Source organism: Garra rufa, chromosome 2 (genome assembly GCF_049309525.1).
Source record: "Garra rufa chromosome 2, GarRuf1.0, whole genome shotgun sequence".
Taxonomy (NCBI): Eukaryota; Metazoa; Chordata; class Actinopteri; order Cypriniformes; family Cyprinidae; genus Garra; species Garra rufa.
In genome coordinates, this window is record NC_133362.1 from 16,421,688 (window position 1) to 16,440,549 (window position 18,862).

The window sequence follows — 18,862 nt, forward strand, 5'->3', positions numbered from 1 at the left end:
ATTTATCAAGGCACGTAAAAGGTATTCAACACTTTCTGGAGTTTGAAAGTAGGACCAGGAAGATCTCCAAGCATAATAGGATGCAGGATGTGTAAGTATAGAAGCAATTTACACCATTTCACAAAGTGAGGAGATAAAAGAAGGCCAAGATACATTTCATCCGTTCCTTCCGCTGTCCTTATAAGGTAAATGGAACTAAATGAAGAGGTTCAGGTGTGAAATATCTATAGAGACATGAAATATCACTAAGTTTGGAGAAACATTTGTTCAGAGTGTGGAACTTTCCGCACAGATTCCTGTACCTGTAGTTGCTGTCTCTGTTCTAGTTCTGTTTCTCCTTTCATAGGAGGATAGACGAGTCCAAAATACTTTTTCCACCCTGATGCATTAACAGAGTGTTCTTAAAGGAATAGTTGACTCTGCCTAGACTGTTTCCAAAGCCCTGTGACTTACTTTCTGATGTAAAACATAATTTTTTTTTTAAAGAATATCCTGGCTACTGTTTTCCATATAAGGAAAATTGATGGGGACTGGCTCTGTTAAGCTCCAAACAAACAAACAAACACCAAAAAAAAAAAAACCCATAAAAGTAACAAAACTATTGTGTACAGAGTATTTGATAGCTAAGAGGATTACTAGTTAGTAGAATAAAATAAATATTTTTGAATTTATATATATATAGTATATACTGCCGTTAAAAGGTTTGGAATCAGTAAGATGTTTAATGATTTTTAAAGAAGCCCATTTTGTTTATCAAGGCATCGTTTATTTGATTAAAAAAACAGTAATATTGTGAAATATTATTGCGAATTGAAATAGTGGTTTTCTATTTTAATATACTTTAAATTAAAATATAATTTATAAGTGTCACATGATCCTTCAGAAATCATTCTAATATGCTGATTTATTATCAATGTTAAAAACAGTTGTGCTGCTTGATTTTTTTGGATTCTTTGATGAATAGAATGTTAAAAAGAACAGAATTGATTTAAAATAGAAATCTTTTGTAACAATACACTACCGTTCAAAATTTGGGGTCAGTCCATTTTTTCTTTCTTTCTTTCTTTCTTTCTTTCTTTCTTTCTTTCTTTCTTTCTTTCATTTGAAAGAAATTATTACTTTTATTCAGCAAGGATGTGTTAAATTGATAAAAAGTGATAGTAACGACTTTTATTGATAGAAAAGATTACTATTTTGAATAAATTTTGTTGTTCATCAAAGAATCCTGAAAAAGTAACTCATTATACAAAAAAAATATTGAGCAGCCAGCATTAAAATATAAAATTGTTATTTTGATCTTGAATTGGTATTTTTAAAACCAAAAATAGAACATTGATGAGCATAAGAGACTTCTTTAAAAATTTAAAATCTTACTAATCTCAGTCTCTTGAACAGCAGTGAGGCTTTACAAATTATGAGAAATTTGGACAAACTGTTACTTGAACATTCTGTTGAAAGTTAATAAAAAACATTTTGTACTAATCTGTGTTCCTATGAAGAACAAAACAAAAAAGGAAGAGACAGAAACTACAGGTACAAGAATGTGCTGAACGTTCAGACTCTCCAGACTAAAAAGTATGTGTTTGCATCAACTTGTGGGTGAACAGATGATCTTCCACAGATTTCAAATGATAAATGGATAAGAAAACATGTTTACCTTCACCTTGAATCATACAAGCACTAAGTTAATTTTGAACTAGAACTAATTGAATTGAGATTCAATTTAGAATATATTAACAGGTTTATTTGTCTAATTCCTTTTGGTGTTGGTGTATATTTTAACATGGTTTTACACAGATCAGCGAGGGGCTGTGAAAGAAACACCACTGCTGTGGTTACTGTTAGGTCAACTGCAGAGAGGGAATTCTTTCCAAAACCCTTTTGGCTGAGGTCCGGCCAAGGCTTAGCTTTGAGAGAATCTGGAAATTTTGGATTCTTCGTTTAAATGATATATGTACCTTTCTGACTAAACCTAATCCTGGTTGATCTTAACAATCTTAGGGGCATTATGTAATGGTAGTATCCCGCAAGCTCATAAACACCCTGGGATTTGACCATTAATCACTTTTCTGAAGGACAGGTTATCAGTGCTTTAGTGAGGTGAGTGCTCGAAAATGTATGCTAGGCTGGAAAAACATAACTTGAGCATCATACAGTATGTAGAAGGTCACTGCAGCAAACTAAATCATACAAATATTGTAACATTCATCAAAAGATAATCTCTGCACATTGCACAAGATAACTATTCAACATTTAGGTCTGTAAATTTAATTTTACTGTGAATTTTGCAGTCTTTTCCTCTAAAGGTCACAGAAAACCAGTAGATCAAGGGACCTACCTTGCAGTGCGCAGGTCCCACAATTTCAGACCATCTGTTATAGCGCTGCTCAGGAATAGATTGTACGATTCCAAGGCCTGTGTACAGAACGGGGATCCCTGAATAAAAGAAACAAAGTAAAAGAGTCACACAAAAGAAATTGGCACAATAAAAGGAAATCAACAATCCTGAATAGGGAAACATTGGCAAACCAGCCACTAAGTAATAAGGATAAAAAAGGACATCAACAATCCTGAATAGGGAAACATTGGCAAACCTCAACATCTACAGAAGACACTAAATGACAGATCTTAAAATTTTGAAATATTTTTAAAAGAAGACTTTTATGGTCACCAAGGCTGCATTTATTGATCAAAATACAGTGACAGAAATGGTTATATTGTGAAATTGTCACGTTGTAGCTACTGTGCAGAGTGGGGAATGAGCAAACGGAGAGATAACTAAGCAGTTTTTTAATGATAATCCAAAAGGGTAATACAAGGCAGGCAGGAACACACGTATCATAACTCAGGGACCAAAAGACATTAGACACCGGACACTAGACACAGGAAACACAGGGCTTAAGTAACAAGGAACTAATGATGGTAAATAGGAAAACACACTTGAAACAAATGACTAATCAGACTAGAGGAGAACAGGAACATGACCAAATAAGAGCACACAGGAACTAACTAATCAAGGAGAGACAGAAACAGGCGCGGAAACATAGCAAAACAGGTCCATAACCCTGACATATCGCCCCCCTTCTGGAAGGCGCGTCCTCGTGCCGTAGAAACAACTGAGGAAGGGATGGGTGAGAACTTAGGAGGAGGCTCGGGAGGAGGACGGACACCCGGAAGCCAGGAAAGGGACAGGAGGAGCCAGAGCGGACCAGACAAAGACAGGAGGGGCTTGGAGCAGGAGGAGCCAGGCGGGACCCAGGCCACAGCCATAGTGGCGATCCATGGAGGAGCTGACTGTAGGAGGAGCCATGGAGGAGGACAGGCCGACGACTTCAGGGGGCCGACCGATGGCGGCGGAGCAGGTGCCAGAGGAGCCCGAGGAGTGTCGATGAGGCAGGCTGACGAGGAGGATCCGGAGGGCCGAGGTGGAACCAATGGCTTCGGCGACCGATGTGGAGGCGTGGATCCGAAAGGCCGTGGTGGAGCCGGAGCGACAGAGGACCAAGGTGCCTCTCTTAGCAGGACTTAGGAACGGGAGCCCCCTCTGGGTTAGACTCAGGAATGGGAGTTGCAGAGGGCTCCGACAAAGGAGGGAGAGGAGGGAGGCCATAAGGTCTCCTTCCGCTCTCCATTTATCCAGATTCACTAATAGCTCACCCTCAACCATGGTGCGGTGGGCGGAGCCCCTCTCCGCGATATCACTGGCCATGGCTTCATTCCTCGAGGCGGGCGTTGTAGCTGGTTCTCACACCTGGACTGACATCACTTGCAGCTCTGTCGCTCCATGTGGCAATGGCTTGCATAACCATGCAGAGCCATTGCTGCATGGAGCGACAGAGCAACGGATCGCCGCGGAGCCGGAGGTGCAAGTGACGAGGGATAAAGCCGTGGCCAGTGACATTGCGGAGAAGAGCTCCACCCACCGCGGTATGGCTGAGAGTGAGCTCGGATCGTGGGGAGCTCAGGCTCTCCATTAAAGGTGGGCTTGGGCTTATGCTTCGCACAGTGGGGAGATGGTGGGCTGGGCTCTGGGTCAGGTGTGGAACCGGCGAGATCATCTATGGGACAGATGGTGAGCGGCATTCCGTTTCTCGCCAATATCCACTCCACAAAGATGGCGAAATGCTCTCCAGGGCCATCTTTGGATGATGCTTCCCCTGGGTACTTGGTGAAATTACTTGATTACATGATAAAAAAGCTGAATTTTTAGCACCAATTACTCCAGTCTTTACTGTCACATGATACTTTAGAAATCATGCTAATATGCTGATTTGGTGCTCAAGAAACATTTCTTATTATTTTCAATTTGCTGCTTAATATTTTTTGGAAAGTAGCAATCATATTAATAAAAAAATCTTACAGATGCCACATTTTTTAATGGTAGCGTACCTGAATCGTAAGAAAAATTAGCATATGACATATATTTGGTAAAGCATGTAATTCATATAAAATTACAATCCTAAATAAATGGGTATTTAGTTATCATGTTGACCGTTCACAGAGAGACTTAAATCTGGTGGAAAACTGTGAACAATCTGCACGTGCGTGCTGAAAGTGTGCAGACTTTCCAGAACTGAAATTATCCCAAAAAAATCCACAGAATGGAAATGTTTGTCATACATTGTGGAAGACCGGTGAAACCATCTCTCTCTCACCCTAACACAAATACAGATGGTTTAAGGTATCCTGCATGGCTACTCACACACAATTAGATATTCATCAGAAATATTCCCTATGAATGTGGCTTTAGAAAGTGGAACATGTTGTCTACGGTGGAGAATGTAGAGCAGCTGAGAAGAGAAGAGGTTTGTTGTAAGCTCATTCACAGCTGGCAAGAATTCCCAGTGATCAGCTCTCTAGATCCCTCTAGGCCTCTGTAATGCGTGGGCTTCTTGTTGGAGGATCCCACATGTACGTAAGAGCCAGGTTGTGTTATTGTGAAGAGATCAGACTTACAAGTACAGCAGACAATGTGTAGCGTGACTGGAGACTGGTATGCTGGTATGGAAAGTGGCCACTCAGGGAACGTGGGAGAGTGCCTGCTAGCTAAAGCCATAATACTGTGTTAGATCAGTTAATCCAGCCCACTGTCCACTTGTATACCCAACTAATCTCAGCTGACCCTCTCAAACTAGGGAAAATCTTGGTCAACAAAACTACAAAACACGTGATCACTGCTCTCACGTCATACAAGTATTAGTAAAGACTTACATTGTTACAAAGAATGCTGAAAAAATGTAGCATTCTTTCCACAAAAAATATTAAGCAGCTCAACCATTTCTTTCAATGGATATTCTACAGAACTGGTGCAAACTGCTGTCCAACAACCAAAAAACACATTTAAAAGTAAGTATTTTTAAGTTAAGTATTCAAATCTTAGATGTTTATTAAGAAGATCATTCTATTATCTATTAAAACCCACAATAATATTTAGATATATTTATTAAATATCACTAAGCTTAATATATATAGACCAATTTAGAGTAGACGTCAATTGCAGATGTGCGCAGATGTAAGACTATCCCACTATCTAACGCCAATTTTGTTGAATAACAGCGCTTATCGCTGGGTGACAAGCTCTTGAAATAAGTGGACAACATTTTAAAAATGACATCTAATCAATATAATCTATAATTTAACTATTTTGTACCATATCCATGTAATTCTCTAGCCATAAAGGTTATCTCTCCCAGGTTTTCTGCAACCATGATGCAAATGCATCCCAAATGTTTACAAACCTATAACTGGTCTATAAAATCATAATTTATTGGGTATTTTCAATTGGAAGGTTATTGTTCCGAACTGTAACCCCTAAATTTAATCTTATGGAAATTTCTGTGACAGTTTGCAAAGGGTATGAATAATTTTGGACATGCCACTTTTTGTTCAAATGTAAATAAAAGCTGAGAAATATTTTTTTCCACAATGATGCCTCTTGTACATCGTCTTATTATCTTTTGGGAGAAGCCTGTGTCATTTCTGGTCAAGAAAAAACTTGCTGGTTGAATAAAAGTAACTTTAAGTCAGAATTGCCAGGGGTATGAATAATTTCGGGCTTGACTGTATATGCATACATATATACAACCTGGAGTGCAATGGTGAAGACCATGTTGGTTCAACACAGTTTTGCAGATGCAAAGGGACAGTATGCAGACATTCGTAAGATATCAAACTCTACAGATGGAATGTGCTTACCCAACATGCTTGGCTTAAGTCAGATCCTCCCTTAACTTATTTCATGTATCCATCCTAATCTACAAACCTGAGGGATTTGGAGCAAGATACTGAGCAAGACAAATGGGACACGGGAGACCTACAACTTAGGCCCACCTTGGAAAACCTCACACAACTGTGGTTTGGACTGTCCTCACTAAAACGGTGAACTTTTATTCTTCAAAGAAGAAGACATCATATCTTGCATAACGTTCAGAGAGGACTTATATAATGGGAGGATGTGAGTGCCAAACTGCAGAGAAAATTTGGTTTGGACAGGCGATTTGTTAAGCAACTCCAACGCGAGCTGAATCCATTCATTTGCTTTCACTTCCTTCAAGGTTGAAAGCACATTACAGTTGAGGTTAAACTTGGATATTCAGAACAATCTACTTCTTCCTGACTACACTGAACTCTTGGTCAAAGCAGCCTGAATAAACTAATATCTGGGAGCCGACAGCCCCTTTTCCCCCTCTGTATGATTTTCCAGCAAACAAAACTCGTACAATCAGCTTCATTAACTATAATTATCTTTAAGATGGAAGCTCAGTCATTATTTCCTTGGTATTGTTTCTGTAAGTGACTTCATCATGGTTGCCATGGATATGAGTTTAAACCAAGAGCAAAGTGAGTCAAAGCAAAGCGCCTTACTTTAAGTTTACAACAAACCCAGAGCACAGTCCAGCCTCACAATAAAAATACATACACTACCCACAAACAGCTTAAGTGGTTTGTAATTCCAATTTTAGAGTTGTAGCTCAATGGTCACCACCAGTATTGAGTTGTGTGCACCTTGTAAATGACCACTGAGGTCAGAAAAATCTGAGTGAAAACAGCTCTGTTTTCTCAGCATGCATTGTTTTTGAAATGGTGAAGACAGTCACAACAAAACATGTTTTAGGGGCTGGAGAAAAAAGGTTGGTTGTAAATACTTGACATTAAACACTGCCATTCAAAAATACAGTTAACATTTTTTTTCGTGCTACTATTTAGAAGTTTGGGGTCAGTAAAATGTTTTAATGTTGTTGAAAGAAGTCTCTTATGCTCATCAATGGGCCATTGCTCCATTCTTCAGTCTCACATTAGCTGGGTTTCCATTTTTGGATTTGTTTTGTTTATGTTTCCATCACCCTGTTTTTATGTGCATATTAAAGTATGGCATAAGAATAAAGTCATAGAAATGCCAAATTTCAAAAGAAATTTACCAAGAAGTTCTTATGCTCGTTTGAGGTGCTTTTTGTTTTGTTTTGTTTGTTTCTATCTATCACCCTGTTTTTATGCACATTTTGAAGTATCATATAAGAATAAAATCTTGGAAAAGCCGTATTTTGAAGAAAATCCCTTAATTCGCAAAAAAGTATATAGGCTCGCTTGAGGTGGTTTTTATTTTGTTTTGTTTGTTTCCATCACTCTGTTTTATGCGCATTTTGAAGTATCACATAAGAAAAAAGTGATGGAAATGCCATATTTTGAAAGAAAATCCCTTAATTCGCAAAAAAAGTTTTTACACTTGCTTGAGGTGTTTTTGTTTCATTTATGCTTCCATCACCCTGTTTTTATGTGCATTTTGAAGTATGGCATAAGAATAAAGTCATGAAAATGACAAATTTCAAAAGAAAATCCCTTAATTCACTAAGAAGTTTTTACACTCGCTTAAGGTAGATTTTGTTTTGTTTTGTTTGTTTCTATGACCCTGTTTTTATGCACATTTTGAAGTATCACATAAAAAATAAAGTCATGGAAATGCCAAATTTCTGAAGAAAATCCCTTAATTCGCAAAAAAGGTGTATTAGCTTGCTTGAGGTAGTTTTTGTTTGGATTTGTTTGTTTCCATCACCCTGTTTTCATGTGCATTTTTAAGTATTGCATAAGAAACAAGTAATGGAAACACCAAATGTTGAAAGAAAATCCCTTAATTTGCAAAAAAGTTTTTACTCTTGCTTGAGGTGGTTTTTGTTTGGATTTGTTTGTTTTCATCACCCTGTTTTGATGCACATTTTGAAGTACTGCATAAGAAACAAGTGATTGAAGTGCCAAATTTCTAAAGAAAATCCTTTACTTGGCAAAAAAAGGTTTTTGCTTACTTGAGGTGGCTTTTGTTTAGTTTTACCCAACTTTTATGCAGATTTTGAAGTATCGCTTAAGAAACAAATAATGAAAACATCTAATTTTGAAAGAAAATCCTTTCTTGAAAAATTCACAAAAACGTACATAGGCTCGCTTGGGGTGTTTTTTTGTTTTGTTTGTTTCCATCACCATGTTTTTATGCACATTTTAAACTATGCGCATCAAAAAAGTCATGTGACTTTGCGTTATAGAGCGGTATAACCTGACAAACCAGCAGACTAATCTTGTTGCACAGAATCTGAAATGTTATGGTCATTCCTAAATGCACCTCACTCTGAGGTGCAAGTAATTTATTATGTATAAAATGATTATATTCAGTGGCTTCTTTCACTTTTCTTAGTGATATTTATTGCCAGATTATCAGGAAGTGACGATTTTGTTGATGGACGGAAACGGCGCTTATTTTTGCACATAAGTTAAATTTGCAACTTTGGATGGAACCCAGGAGCAATAGTGAAAATCCACTGGTCTACATAGTGCATCAGTCCCTTATTTTAAAAGAGTAAGACAAATTCAGCCCGATATCATGTGCTATAATTCTCTAACCTTGTTCTGGGTGAGATGGTGGACAGCTCGACAGTGGGCATCATGGATCTGAGTGGCCATGCAGCCCTGGTTCATATCAAACACCTGGATGGAGCGATCAGCGCCAGCAGCCAAGACGATATCTGACACACTGTGGTTAAAGAGTTAAACACTTCAGCTTGTGTCCTGTCATCTTGAATGAAATCCAGTACTGTTATATAACTGTTTTCTGGATAGTTCTTATAACTTATAACTTTTATAGCCTACCAATGAGATTACCCTCTATATTACATTATACTCTGTAAAAGCTGTATTTCATAGTAAACGCAGAACAAACTATAACAAATTTACACAGGAAAATCTTATTATTAAGCTAATGTGTTCCACTACATGTGTTGCCAAATCAGACTGCCACATTACCTCACATAAGGAGAAGATGAACTCAATGAGTTATTAACTATTATAAACTGCAGGGTTTAGAACATTTATTGCTTAATACATTATATGTAAAACATTTAAGGATTAAAGATGAAGACATTGCTGGATATCAGACAGATGTGAATCAATTATACTAGCACTCAAAGGTTTGCACACTTGACTAAATTCATGTTTATCTGGTTCAAAAAGGTAGGGTAGGGTGCAGTGTTGTTTTTGACAACCATCTCAGATTTAGTCTTTCTTTTTTAGTCACTTCTATATGTGATAGTTTTAGTCCAATTTTAGTCGACGAAAAGTCATAAAGGTTTTAGTCTAGTTTTAGTCAAAAAAAGGGGAAAAAGTAGTCTTTTAACAAATTAATGTAGGTCAGTAAGTATTTTGCTGTTGGGTAGTGTCACTTATAAATTGTGAAAATAGCAGATCTATAGTTCAACACATTGTGAGCTTCCGGATCGACTATTTTCACCAATAATTACAATAATGAAGGAATGGTTTTAGACATAAAAGACATATATTTGAAATAATGTGCAAACTGCCGCCATCATGGTTAATCGTCTGTCTGACTGAGTGACAACAATGTGACATGTTAAGCACGTTGTGCGCTGCACGCCAGGTGGTGGGCGTAACCAAACAAGGATAGAATGCTAAAACGGCTTGCCATAGCCTACTAGTATGGCAAAGAGTATTTAATGCTAAAACGGCTTGCCATAGCCTACTAGTATGGCAAAGAGTATTTAATGCTAAAACGGCTTGCCATAGCCTACTAGTATGGCAAAGAGTATTTAATGCTAAAACGGCTTGCCATAGCGGCAGATACTTTTTAGGTTTTAATTGGCATGCACAATAAGCAGAAATGTCGTGCATTTTAAACGTCTGACGGACCACCCACTAACATTTTCGTCTATTCTCGTCTCGTCAACGAAAACTCACACACGTCTCGTCATATTTTAGTCAGCAACGAGCCATTTTTATCTCGTCATCGTATCGTTATCGTCATGAAAAAAAGTTGCGCCAACGAAATGATTTCGTCATCGTCATCGTTGACGAAAACAACACTGGTAGGGTGAAAAATTTCATCTCATATTCTCCTCCAACTTCTAAATTGTCCGACACTTTTGTTTTGCTAGATTAGACCCTTTTGGCTGGAATCGTGTAGAGCTATTTGAAGCTTCAACCTTCAACCCTTTGAAGTCCACTATATGGAGAAAAACCCTGGAATATTTTCCTCAAAAATCTTCATTTTTCTTTTCAACTGAAGAAAGAAATATATGAATATACAATTATCATACCACTCAAAAGTTTGCACAGTTGACAAATTCATGTTTATTAAGAGCTTTCTATCTAAAAGCTTAAATGCTTTAGTGTTTGATATACACTATATTGCCAAAAGTATTGGACACACCGTTCTAATAAACAGGTTTGACTACTGTAGAAATTTCCATGGGTACAAATCCTAATGTTTAAGCATTTAATGATATTCTAGGGGATTGTGTTCTTCTAATTTGAGAGGAACAGCTTTGACAGGACCCCTTTCTATTTTAATATGACATATGTCATATTAATATGTGCATAAGGCAAGGTTCAAAAAGAAAATGCAGACTTTGAGCCAAAAACTCATCAGCAAACACCAATGACTTGTAACTATGGGTACAGTCATTTTTGACACTTCCAAACAGTTGCAACCAAGATGGAAATACAATTTATAAATACATGAATTGATTCCATCTTTGTTGCCACAGTTTTGGAAGTGCCTTTTTGTGTTCTAAAGAAGGGTTGTCCCAATAATTTTGTCCATATAGTGTATGTACAAGTCAGTGATGAGTTTTAGGCTCAAGATCTGCATTTAAAGTCACACCAAAGGTGTTCAGCTGAGATTAGGACTTTGCTTTCTGCAGAGCAGTGGAGTTCTTCCACACACTGACTGAATTTCTTTGAACCTTGCCTTATACACAAAGGCATTGTCATGTTACAACTGAAGAGGGTCCTGTCAAAACCGCTGCTGTAAAATTAGAAGCACACAATCCCCTAGAATATCATTATATGCTTAAACATTAAGATTTGTACTCATGGAAAATAATCTGTTCATTAGAACATTTTGGGAATATAGTATAGGTATGTATAAGTGAAAATATTCAGAATAAGCCTGTGTGTTATTTATAGCCAAAGGCGAGATTAAAATTTAACAGGAATATTGCACTGCTCATGCACTGATATCTACAACTATTGTTGAATTGTGCAAAGCCAAAAGGCTAAGTCAGGTATTTTAGGATACAAGAGTAGAAGTCATTGATGGCTGAGACTGAAGTGATGTCTGTTCCTGACTTCATGCTGAATTCACTGGCCAATTTGAACTTGCTTCTTTGCTTATACCTGTTATGAAGAGGAAAATAAAATGAAACACATTCCATAAATAAAGATTCTGAACTTATTTCAGAATAATTTCTATGGACAGTTCCCATGAAATCGGGCTACTTTAACACTGTTTTTCATGTACGTGGGTTAAAGCGTACATGAAATCAACGATTTGCCATGCATGAAAGGATTTTAAATGCACAGAACCGCCCGACAGAAAAATGGCAGGAAAAAATGAAAAAGCAGTCTGTGTGTGGAGATTTTCTACAACCCTACATAATGTTGAAAAGGGGCTTGTGCACATAATTATTCTCTATAAAAGGGATATATGTTCCATCATAAACAGAATATGATGTGCAATGTCTGGCTCATGTCTCCTATGTATCCTTTTCAGGAACTCCCCAACGCTTGTGTTTAGATATACAGTATAAAGACTGCGATTCTTCTATGATTCTTAAGAAATGATCCACGGATTCTCCACTGACGAATGCTCACCCCTCTAGTGCAGACATGCATATTGTATTTCACCCCGAAAAAAAATATATACAGAAATTCTACACATCTTCCTGCCTGAGAATATGAAGTATGTGGTTGTTAAATTAAACAGTGCTGACTAGAGGTTAAATTAGGATTTTTGAGATGAGGCACCCTAAAATCTGATATCCTGGCATGCTCCCAGTTTTTACAAGCCCTTGAAACAGAACCTTTCTTTTGGCAGAAGGTCCCCAACACACTGGGTTTATTGTTACTTGCACATTGTCCATTAACTGTTTGTACCTCTTGATGTCATCTCTTGTGGTGTCCAGATGGTAAAGGTACAGCATTAGATTTGATCCCGACGCCAGCAGTAAAAACTTGTCCAGATAATAAAACTGCGCGCTTCTGATGGGCTTTGCGAACTGGTCATCTCCCTGGAGAACCATGAAGTTAAACAAACAGTGCATAAACAGACAGTCAGTAAGTCACATCAACATCGCAGTTTATTAATAGCCTTTAAATAAGTGCTAAGTGCATTCATGTCACAGCACATAAAATACAGCACCATATCAGCCTAAAATATCACAATCTAAGCCATTCTCTCTTTTTTACCAAAGATGGAGTGTGAAGAGATAAATGAGGATAGAGGAACATAGGAATGTTGTTTTTCTGTCTGGATAATATGAGACTAATGAAAGTCAATGAGAGACAATTTGGTGAGTGGAATATGAGTGCTACTGGATATTTAATGTACTTATTATATAAGAGTATGTGATGTATGTGATGAGTATGTCTTCCAAAATTATTGCAATTACAGTGTATTTTCCATCATACATTAAAGTAAATTTTCTGCTTTTATTATGCTAATAATTATTATTTATTATTTTTACTGTTCATGCTACCAGCCAAACCTTGACCCTTTGTCTGCAATGTGCCGGCCAATAATGTTTGCTTAAGTATATTTCTGGCCAAAATGTCTAAAATGTTACTTTCAATGTGTACATTATTGCAGACTCAGGATTTTCTCTGACATAAACACTGATGCATTGGGTCATATTTGGCTCCAGCCGCACACACAGACGCACAGGTCTAGGAGGCTGGGTGGGAAGACACCAGAGAGAGACCCTGAGCCAGAATGTGACTGAAGAAAACTGATTTGAATGAACTTCAGTTGCGTTGGGGGTTCTGGGAAAGAGGGAAATTAGGGTTTAGAGAGGTCTGCAAGTGTTTAGAGCACTGATGTGCTGACCAGGGGCCTGTACAGATGCCTTTGACGTTCCAACAGAGGAACACTGCCAAGAGAAACACTTCCCACAGGCGTACGCATTCAAATGCAAATGAATTTTTCTGAATCTTAAAACTTTTCTTCACATTCTTCGCTTATTGGTTCACTCTGAGCTGGACTTGGCGATAATTGCAGGTACTGCCTAAGCTCAGAACTAATAGCACTTTTTAAATTGCTCATGTCAGTGCAACGACTGTATTTGGTTTGATTGTTGATACGTTACCATGGTCAGAACAGGTTCAGAAGCATTCACGGTCCAGATGCAAAGAGTGGGGTCCTCAGAGGTACTCAAAAACCACCGCTTACTGTGACTCCAGCACACAGAGTTCACAGCCTTACTGTGCCCTGCAAAAAGAAAACAACAGAGCCACAATTTTAATGGCAAGGATCCCAAAAATGATGATCAACTTGCAAGGAATCCCCTATACCATAAATACACAGGTATAAAGAGCTATATAAGATTATAATGTTATAGACTTTTGTATTAGATTGCAGACGTTGTAATAGATGACCATTGGCCTGTAGCAATTACATGATACGTAGGTGTGTCAGATGTCTATTAACTGCTGAAATTAGGGTTTTTGAGGAAAACATTCCAGGATTTTTTTCCATATAGTGGGAGCCAATAGCTTGAATGTTCATAAAGTCCATAGGTCTTATCTAGCGAAACGAAAAAAAAATACAAAAATGTATATCTCAACAAATTAGAATATGGTGACATGCCAATCAGCTAATCAACTCAAAACACCCGCAAAGGTTTCCTTAGCCTTCAAAATGGTCTCTCCGTTTGGTTCACTAGGCTACACAATCATGGGGAAGACTGCTGATCTGACAGTTGTCCAGAAGACAATCATTGACACCCTTCACAAGGAGGGTAAGCCACAAACATTCATTGCCAAAGAAGCTGGCTGTTCACAGAGTGCTGTATCCAAGCATGTTAACAGAAGGTTGAGTGGAAGGAAAAAATGTGGAAGAAAAAGATTCACAACAAGATAATGGCAGTCTTGAGAGGCTTGACAAGCAAAATCGATTCAAGAATTTGGGTGAACTTCACAAGGAATAGACTGTTGCCCAGTGATCCAAAGTCCTCTTTTCAGATGAGAGCAAGTTTTGTATTTCATTTGGAAACCAAGGTCCTAGAGTCTGGAGGAAGGGTGGAGAAGCTTATAGCCCAAGTTGCTTGAAGTCCAGTGTTAAGTTTCCACAGTGTGTGATGATTTGGGGTGCAATGTCATCTGCTGGTGTTGGTCCACTGTGTTTTTTGAAAACCAAAGTCACTGCACCTGTTTACCAGAAATAGAGCTTCCTTCTTCTGACCAGCTTTTTAAAGATGCTGATTTCATTTTCCAGCAGGATTTGGCACCTGCCCACACTGCCAAAAGCAGTTGGTGTACTTGACTGGCCAGCAAACTCACTAGACCTGAACCCCATAGAGAATCTATGTACATATACAGTAAATGTATAGTATTCTAATTTGTTGAGATAGTGAATTAGTGGGTTTTTGTTACATGTGAGCCAAATCATCACAATTAAAAGAACCAAAGACTTACTACTACGAAGAACTACTTCAGTCTGTGTGCATTGAATTGATTTAATACACCAATTCACTATCTGAATAAATTAGAATACTTCATAAGACCAATAAAAAAACATTTTAGTGAATTGTTGGCCTTCTGGAAAGTATGTTCATTTACTGTATATGTACTCGATACTTGGTAGGAGCTCCTTTTGCTTTAATTACTGTTTCAATTCGGCATGGAATAGGGATTTTAAACTTATTTTTACCCCTAAGTGAAGAGCAAAAAAGAACATCACTGTGAGTATATCAGGGCCATGGCATCTATTTCTTGGACAGGAAGTGCCTCCAAACGTAAGAATTCCCCAACTGTCAGTTTCAGTTGTCAGTATCAAGTGCTGTCAGAATGGCATGCAAAAATTCGAATACTGAATCAATTCCTTTGTGGCACTCATTCAGGAAATGAAAATAAGAGACATGCAAAGGAATTTTACAAAAATAAACATTACAGATTTGAAGCTCTCCGACTACCTGTGTAGACAGCTGGGTTGCCGGTGAGTGAAGAGTTATACAACAAAACAGAACCGTCTCCAAGTCCACACGCAATCTGCTTTCCATCTCCTAGACACAAAAATAGAAAGTTAACAGACACAAACGAAGGGATAATTAGTTCAAAAACGACGCTCCTCAGGCGTAATCTAAAATAACAATCACAGCACTCTCAAAAACAGCTGTACACAACTTTATTGTGTTTAACTCCAGGAGTCTGCCCTGGTTTGTTGCTGGTTCTACAGTATGGAGTCTTTATGTGAGACCACAGGAGAACCAAAAATGCAAATAATCAACAGGCAAATGATTGTTAGTCAAGGCTATTAAGTGTTGTTGATTGTGCATAAAGTTGGAAAAGAAACTGTTTGCTATGCAATGTTAAGCTAATGAAATTACAGCAGGATACTACAGTGCAACAGGCCAGGGTTGCACTTTGTGTAGAAATTTGACCTAATTTGGCCTTTTATATGTTTAATGTATTATTATTTGTTATGTTTTATGATTTATTAAAGAAGCCCTAGAGTGTGACATTATTTGTGACCCTGGCCAAAAACACATTGTATGGGTCAAAATTATAGATTTTTTTTTAATGCCAAAAATCATTAGGATATTAGGTAAAAATCATGTTCCATTAAGATATTTAGTAAATTTCCTACCGTAAATATATCAAAACTTAATTTTTAATTAGTAATATGCAGCCAAACCATACATTTATTCAGCTTTCAGAATATATATACATTTCAAAAAATGACCCTTATGACTGGTTTTGTGGTCCAGGGTCACATATATTTTTATTTAATGCATTTTACATTTTTAATGTATCATTATTACTTGCTATTGTTGTAATATATGTTTTATGATTTATTAAAAAGGAGTCCTAGTGTGCGACATTATTTCTGGTTTTGCGGTGCAAAGAAATTTCACGTTTATAGCCTAGTGTGATCATACTGTTACCAGTGTTGCCAAGTCTGCAGGGTGAAGCGGTTACAATAATGTGATATTTTTGCGCCTGAAATGGAAATTTTACCAGGGGAACCCTGCCAAAAAAATTATATTTTACCCCCCAGAACGCAATTTTTACCAGGGTCCCCCACAAAAGTAAAGTAACAATTTTGTTTGAGTAACAATTGGGTGGGTTTTGCTGTGAAAACCTGGCAACCCTGGCTGTTACTTACCTGAGTACTGTAGAGAGCTGACTGGGGTTGAAGTTGTGGAAACTGTCAAATTAGCGTAAGGCATGCTTGGTGCTTCAAAATGTGATGGATACTCACTTAAAAGGCTTTTCCTGTTGAAAAACAGTGCATAGATTTCAGCACAAGCTACAATGGTCTTATTCAGTACTACTGCATTCTTGAGACTGCATTCTTGACAGAATACTTACGTATTTGTGCTAGTTGTTGAGGTTGAGTGGCTTTTCCTCTTAACATTGGTCTTTGGTCTAAACATTGTCCTACTGTAAAACAGACACACGTAATAGCTTATAGTCTAACTCTTGAAAAGTCCAAGAGAACATACCCTAGTTTTTCATAGACAGACTAATTGACTTGGCCACAAGAAGATTTGTAACATGCTTTAAGATGATTGCGATTCTACAGTGACAGACCACATAAGCTTCAAAAACCTCATGAAGGTCCCCTTGTACCTTCACTACATAATATTGAGGCAAAACATCTTATGGTAAAAAAGCCTTTCAGCAATATGAGTTTAAGCAGGCCTGTAGGCTCCATGGAAACAGAATTAAACAGTGTTTAAATGAATATTATGCTAGTGACCTCAGATTAAACTTCAAAGTTACAGCATGGAAGATATTAGGTGTGAGCACAATTAGCGTCTTAACTTTTACTTTAAGTAGTTTAAAAATGCTACCAGAACACAGCCTGAGTAATTTTTTCTATATAATAAGCTTCTTCGCATATTAACTTACATTTGACATACAATATGCAGCATTCTATAAATGTCTAACACTCTCATTACACACGCCAAAGGGATTAATTTCACACATTTTCAAAATGTTGCAGTCAACAGGGCGCTTGATCGCTCACAACCTACATAACTGCTACTGTTGGACATTTAAAGGGATAGTTCACTCAAAAAATGAATGACGCAGAGGAGAAGATTTGATGAATAAAGTTGTTATTTTTGTTTTCTTTGCTGTCTATGGAGCTCTCAGATTTTATCTAAAATATCTTCATTTGTGTTACGAAGATGAACGAAGGTCTTACAGGCTTGGAACGACATGAGGGTGAGTAATTAATAACAGAGCTTAGATTTTTGGGTTAACTATCTCTTTAACTCACCAGTTTCTACAACTCTTAAAGCCTGAAACCATGTGAACCATATGAATGTAAACCTGAAACCATAAAGTTTGTTAGACTGGTGACCTTAAAATGCATTCTCTGTGTGTTCTACTGACTTACTGAGGAGCAGTATTGTATCCTGATGACTTCACTTGTGTGTGAAAAACCAAAGGCTGATTCTTTACACTCTTCTGACAGCTCACACCTAGAAGACAAAAAGAGAACAGGTCAGTCACATAATTAAGCTCTGCCTGTATATGGTCTGAATTCAACTTTGAGTTTTAACTGTACACCACGAAGACTATAATCTGAAATAAGCCTGATATAATAATATCAGTTGCATTACTACACACTTGTGTAACCGTTTTCCAGACAATATATCAAGCTTATTTCAAATTATAGTGTTAGTGGCATACAATTATGATATTTTCTGCATAGCTATTTTCATGACTGATATATCACTTTGGAGTATCTTTCCTCTCACATAATGAAATAATTTCAGCTTAAACCCATATATTTATTTATTTGGTAAAGCTTGATACTGTACAATCAGCTGGTCATTATTGTAAAATATATCCTTTCAGGATGATCTGATTGAGGTTTATTTTTCAATACTGACCAGCTGACTGCACATTATAACTTTTCAAGTGTTATTGACACAAAATTTATACAAATAAGAACTAGAAAGTCATATTGCAGTAAAAAAGATGTTATATGATACAACCTGAAAAACTGACAATTTTCCTAGTTTCCCTCACTTTAGTGAGCTCATTTTTTCCAGCTCCATTAAAACTAATGCGCACGTTTCCAAAAACGGTTCCCCTGCCAACCACAGACTAAATGTATATTCTGAAAAGTGGCTAATAAATGCAACTACTTCCTAAAGCAGAGGTGTCCAATCCAGCTCCTGGAGGGCTAATGTCCTGCTGAGTTTAGTTCCAATCTCCCCCAACACACTTGCCTGAAGGTTTCTAGCAATTCTAAAAATGCAAATGTTGATTTGAGAGCTCAACTCTGCAAAATAATGGCCCTCTAAGAGCAGGACTGGACATATCACATCTGTAAAATCAGTAAAAATTATTA

General features: G+C 37.5%; 1 protein-coding gene across 1 annotated transcript in view; it reads right to left on the reverse strand.

Annotated features, from left to right (window-relative positions):
* wdr27 (WD repeat domain 27) overlaps positions 1 to 18,862 on the reverse strand; it is a 95,525-nt gene that overhangs the window by 35,479 nt on the left and 41,184 nt on the right. Inside the window, exons 13-21 of the mRNA XM_073834599.1 lie at positions 17,900 to 17,984; positions 16,864 to 16,935; positions 16,658 to 16,767; positions 15,465 to 15,554; positions 13,641 to 13,762; positions 12,433 to 12,566; positions 11,576 to 11,673; positions 8,887 to 9,008; positions 2,339 to 2,436 (exon numbers count right to left, since the gene is read on the reverse strand). Of these exons, the coding sequence (XP_073690700.1) occupies positions 2,339 to 2,436; positions 8,887 to 9,008; positions 11,576 to 11,673; positions 12,433 to 12,566; positions 13,641 to 13,762; positions 15,465 to 15,554; positions 16,658 to 16,767; positions 16,864 to 16,935; positions 17,900 to 17,984 (931 nt within the window). The remainder of the gene's footprint in view (positions 1 to 2,338; positions 2,437 to 8,886; positions 9,009 to 11,575; positions 11,674 to 12,432; positions 12,567 to 13,640; positions 13,763 to 15,464; positions 15,555 to 16,657; positions 16,768 to 16,863; positions 16,936 to 17,899; positions 17,985 to 18,862) is intronic.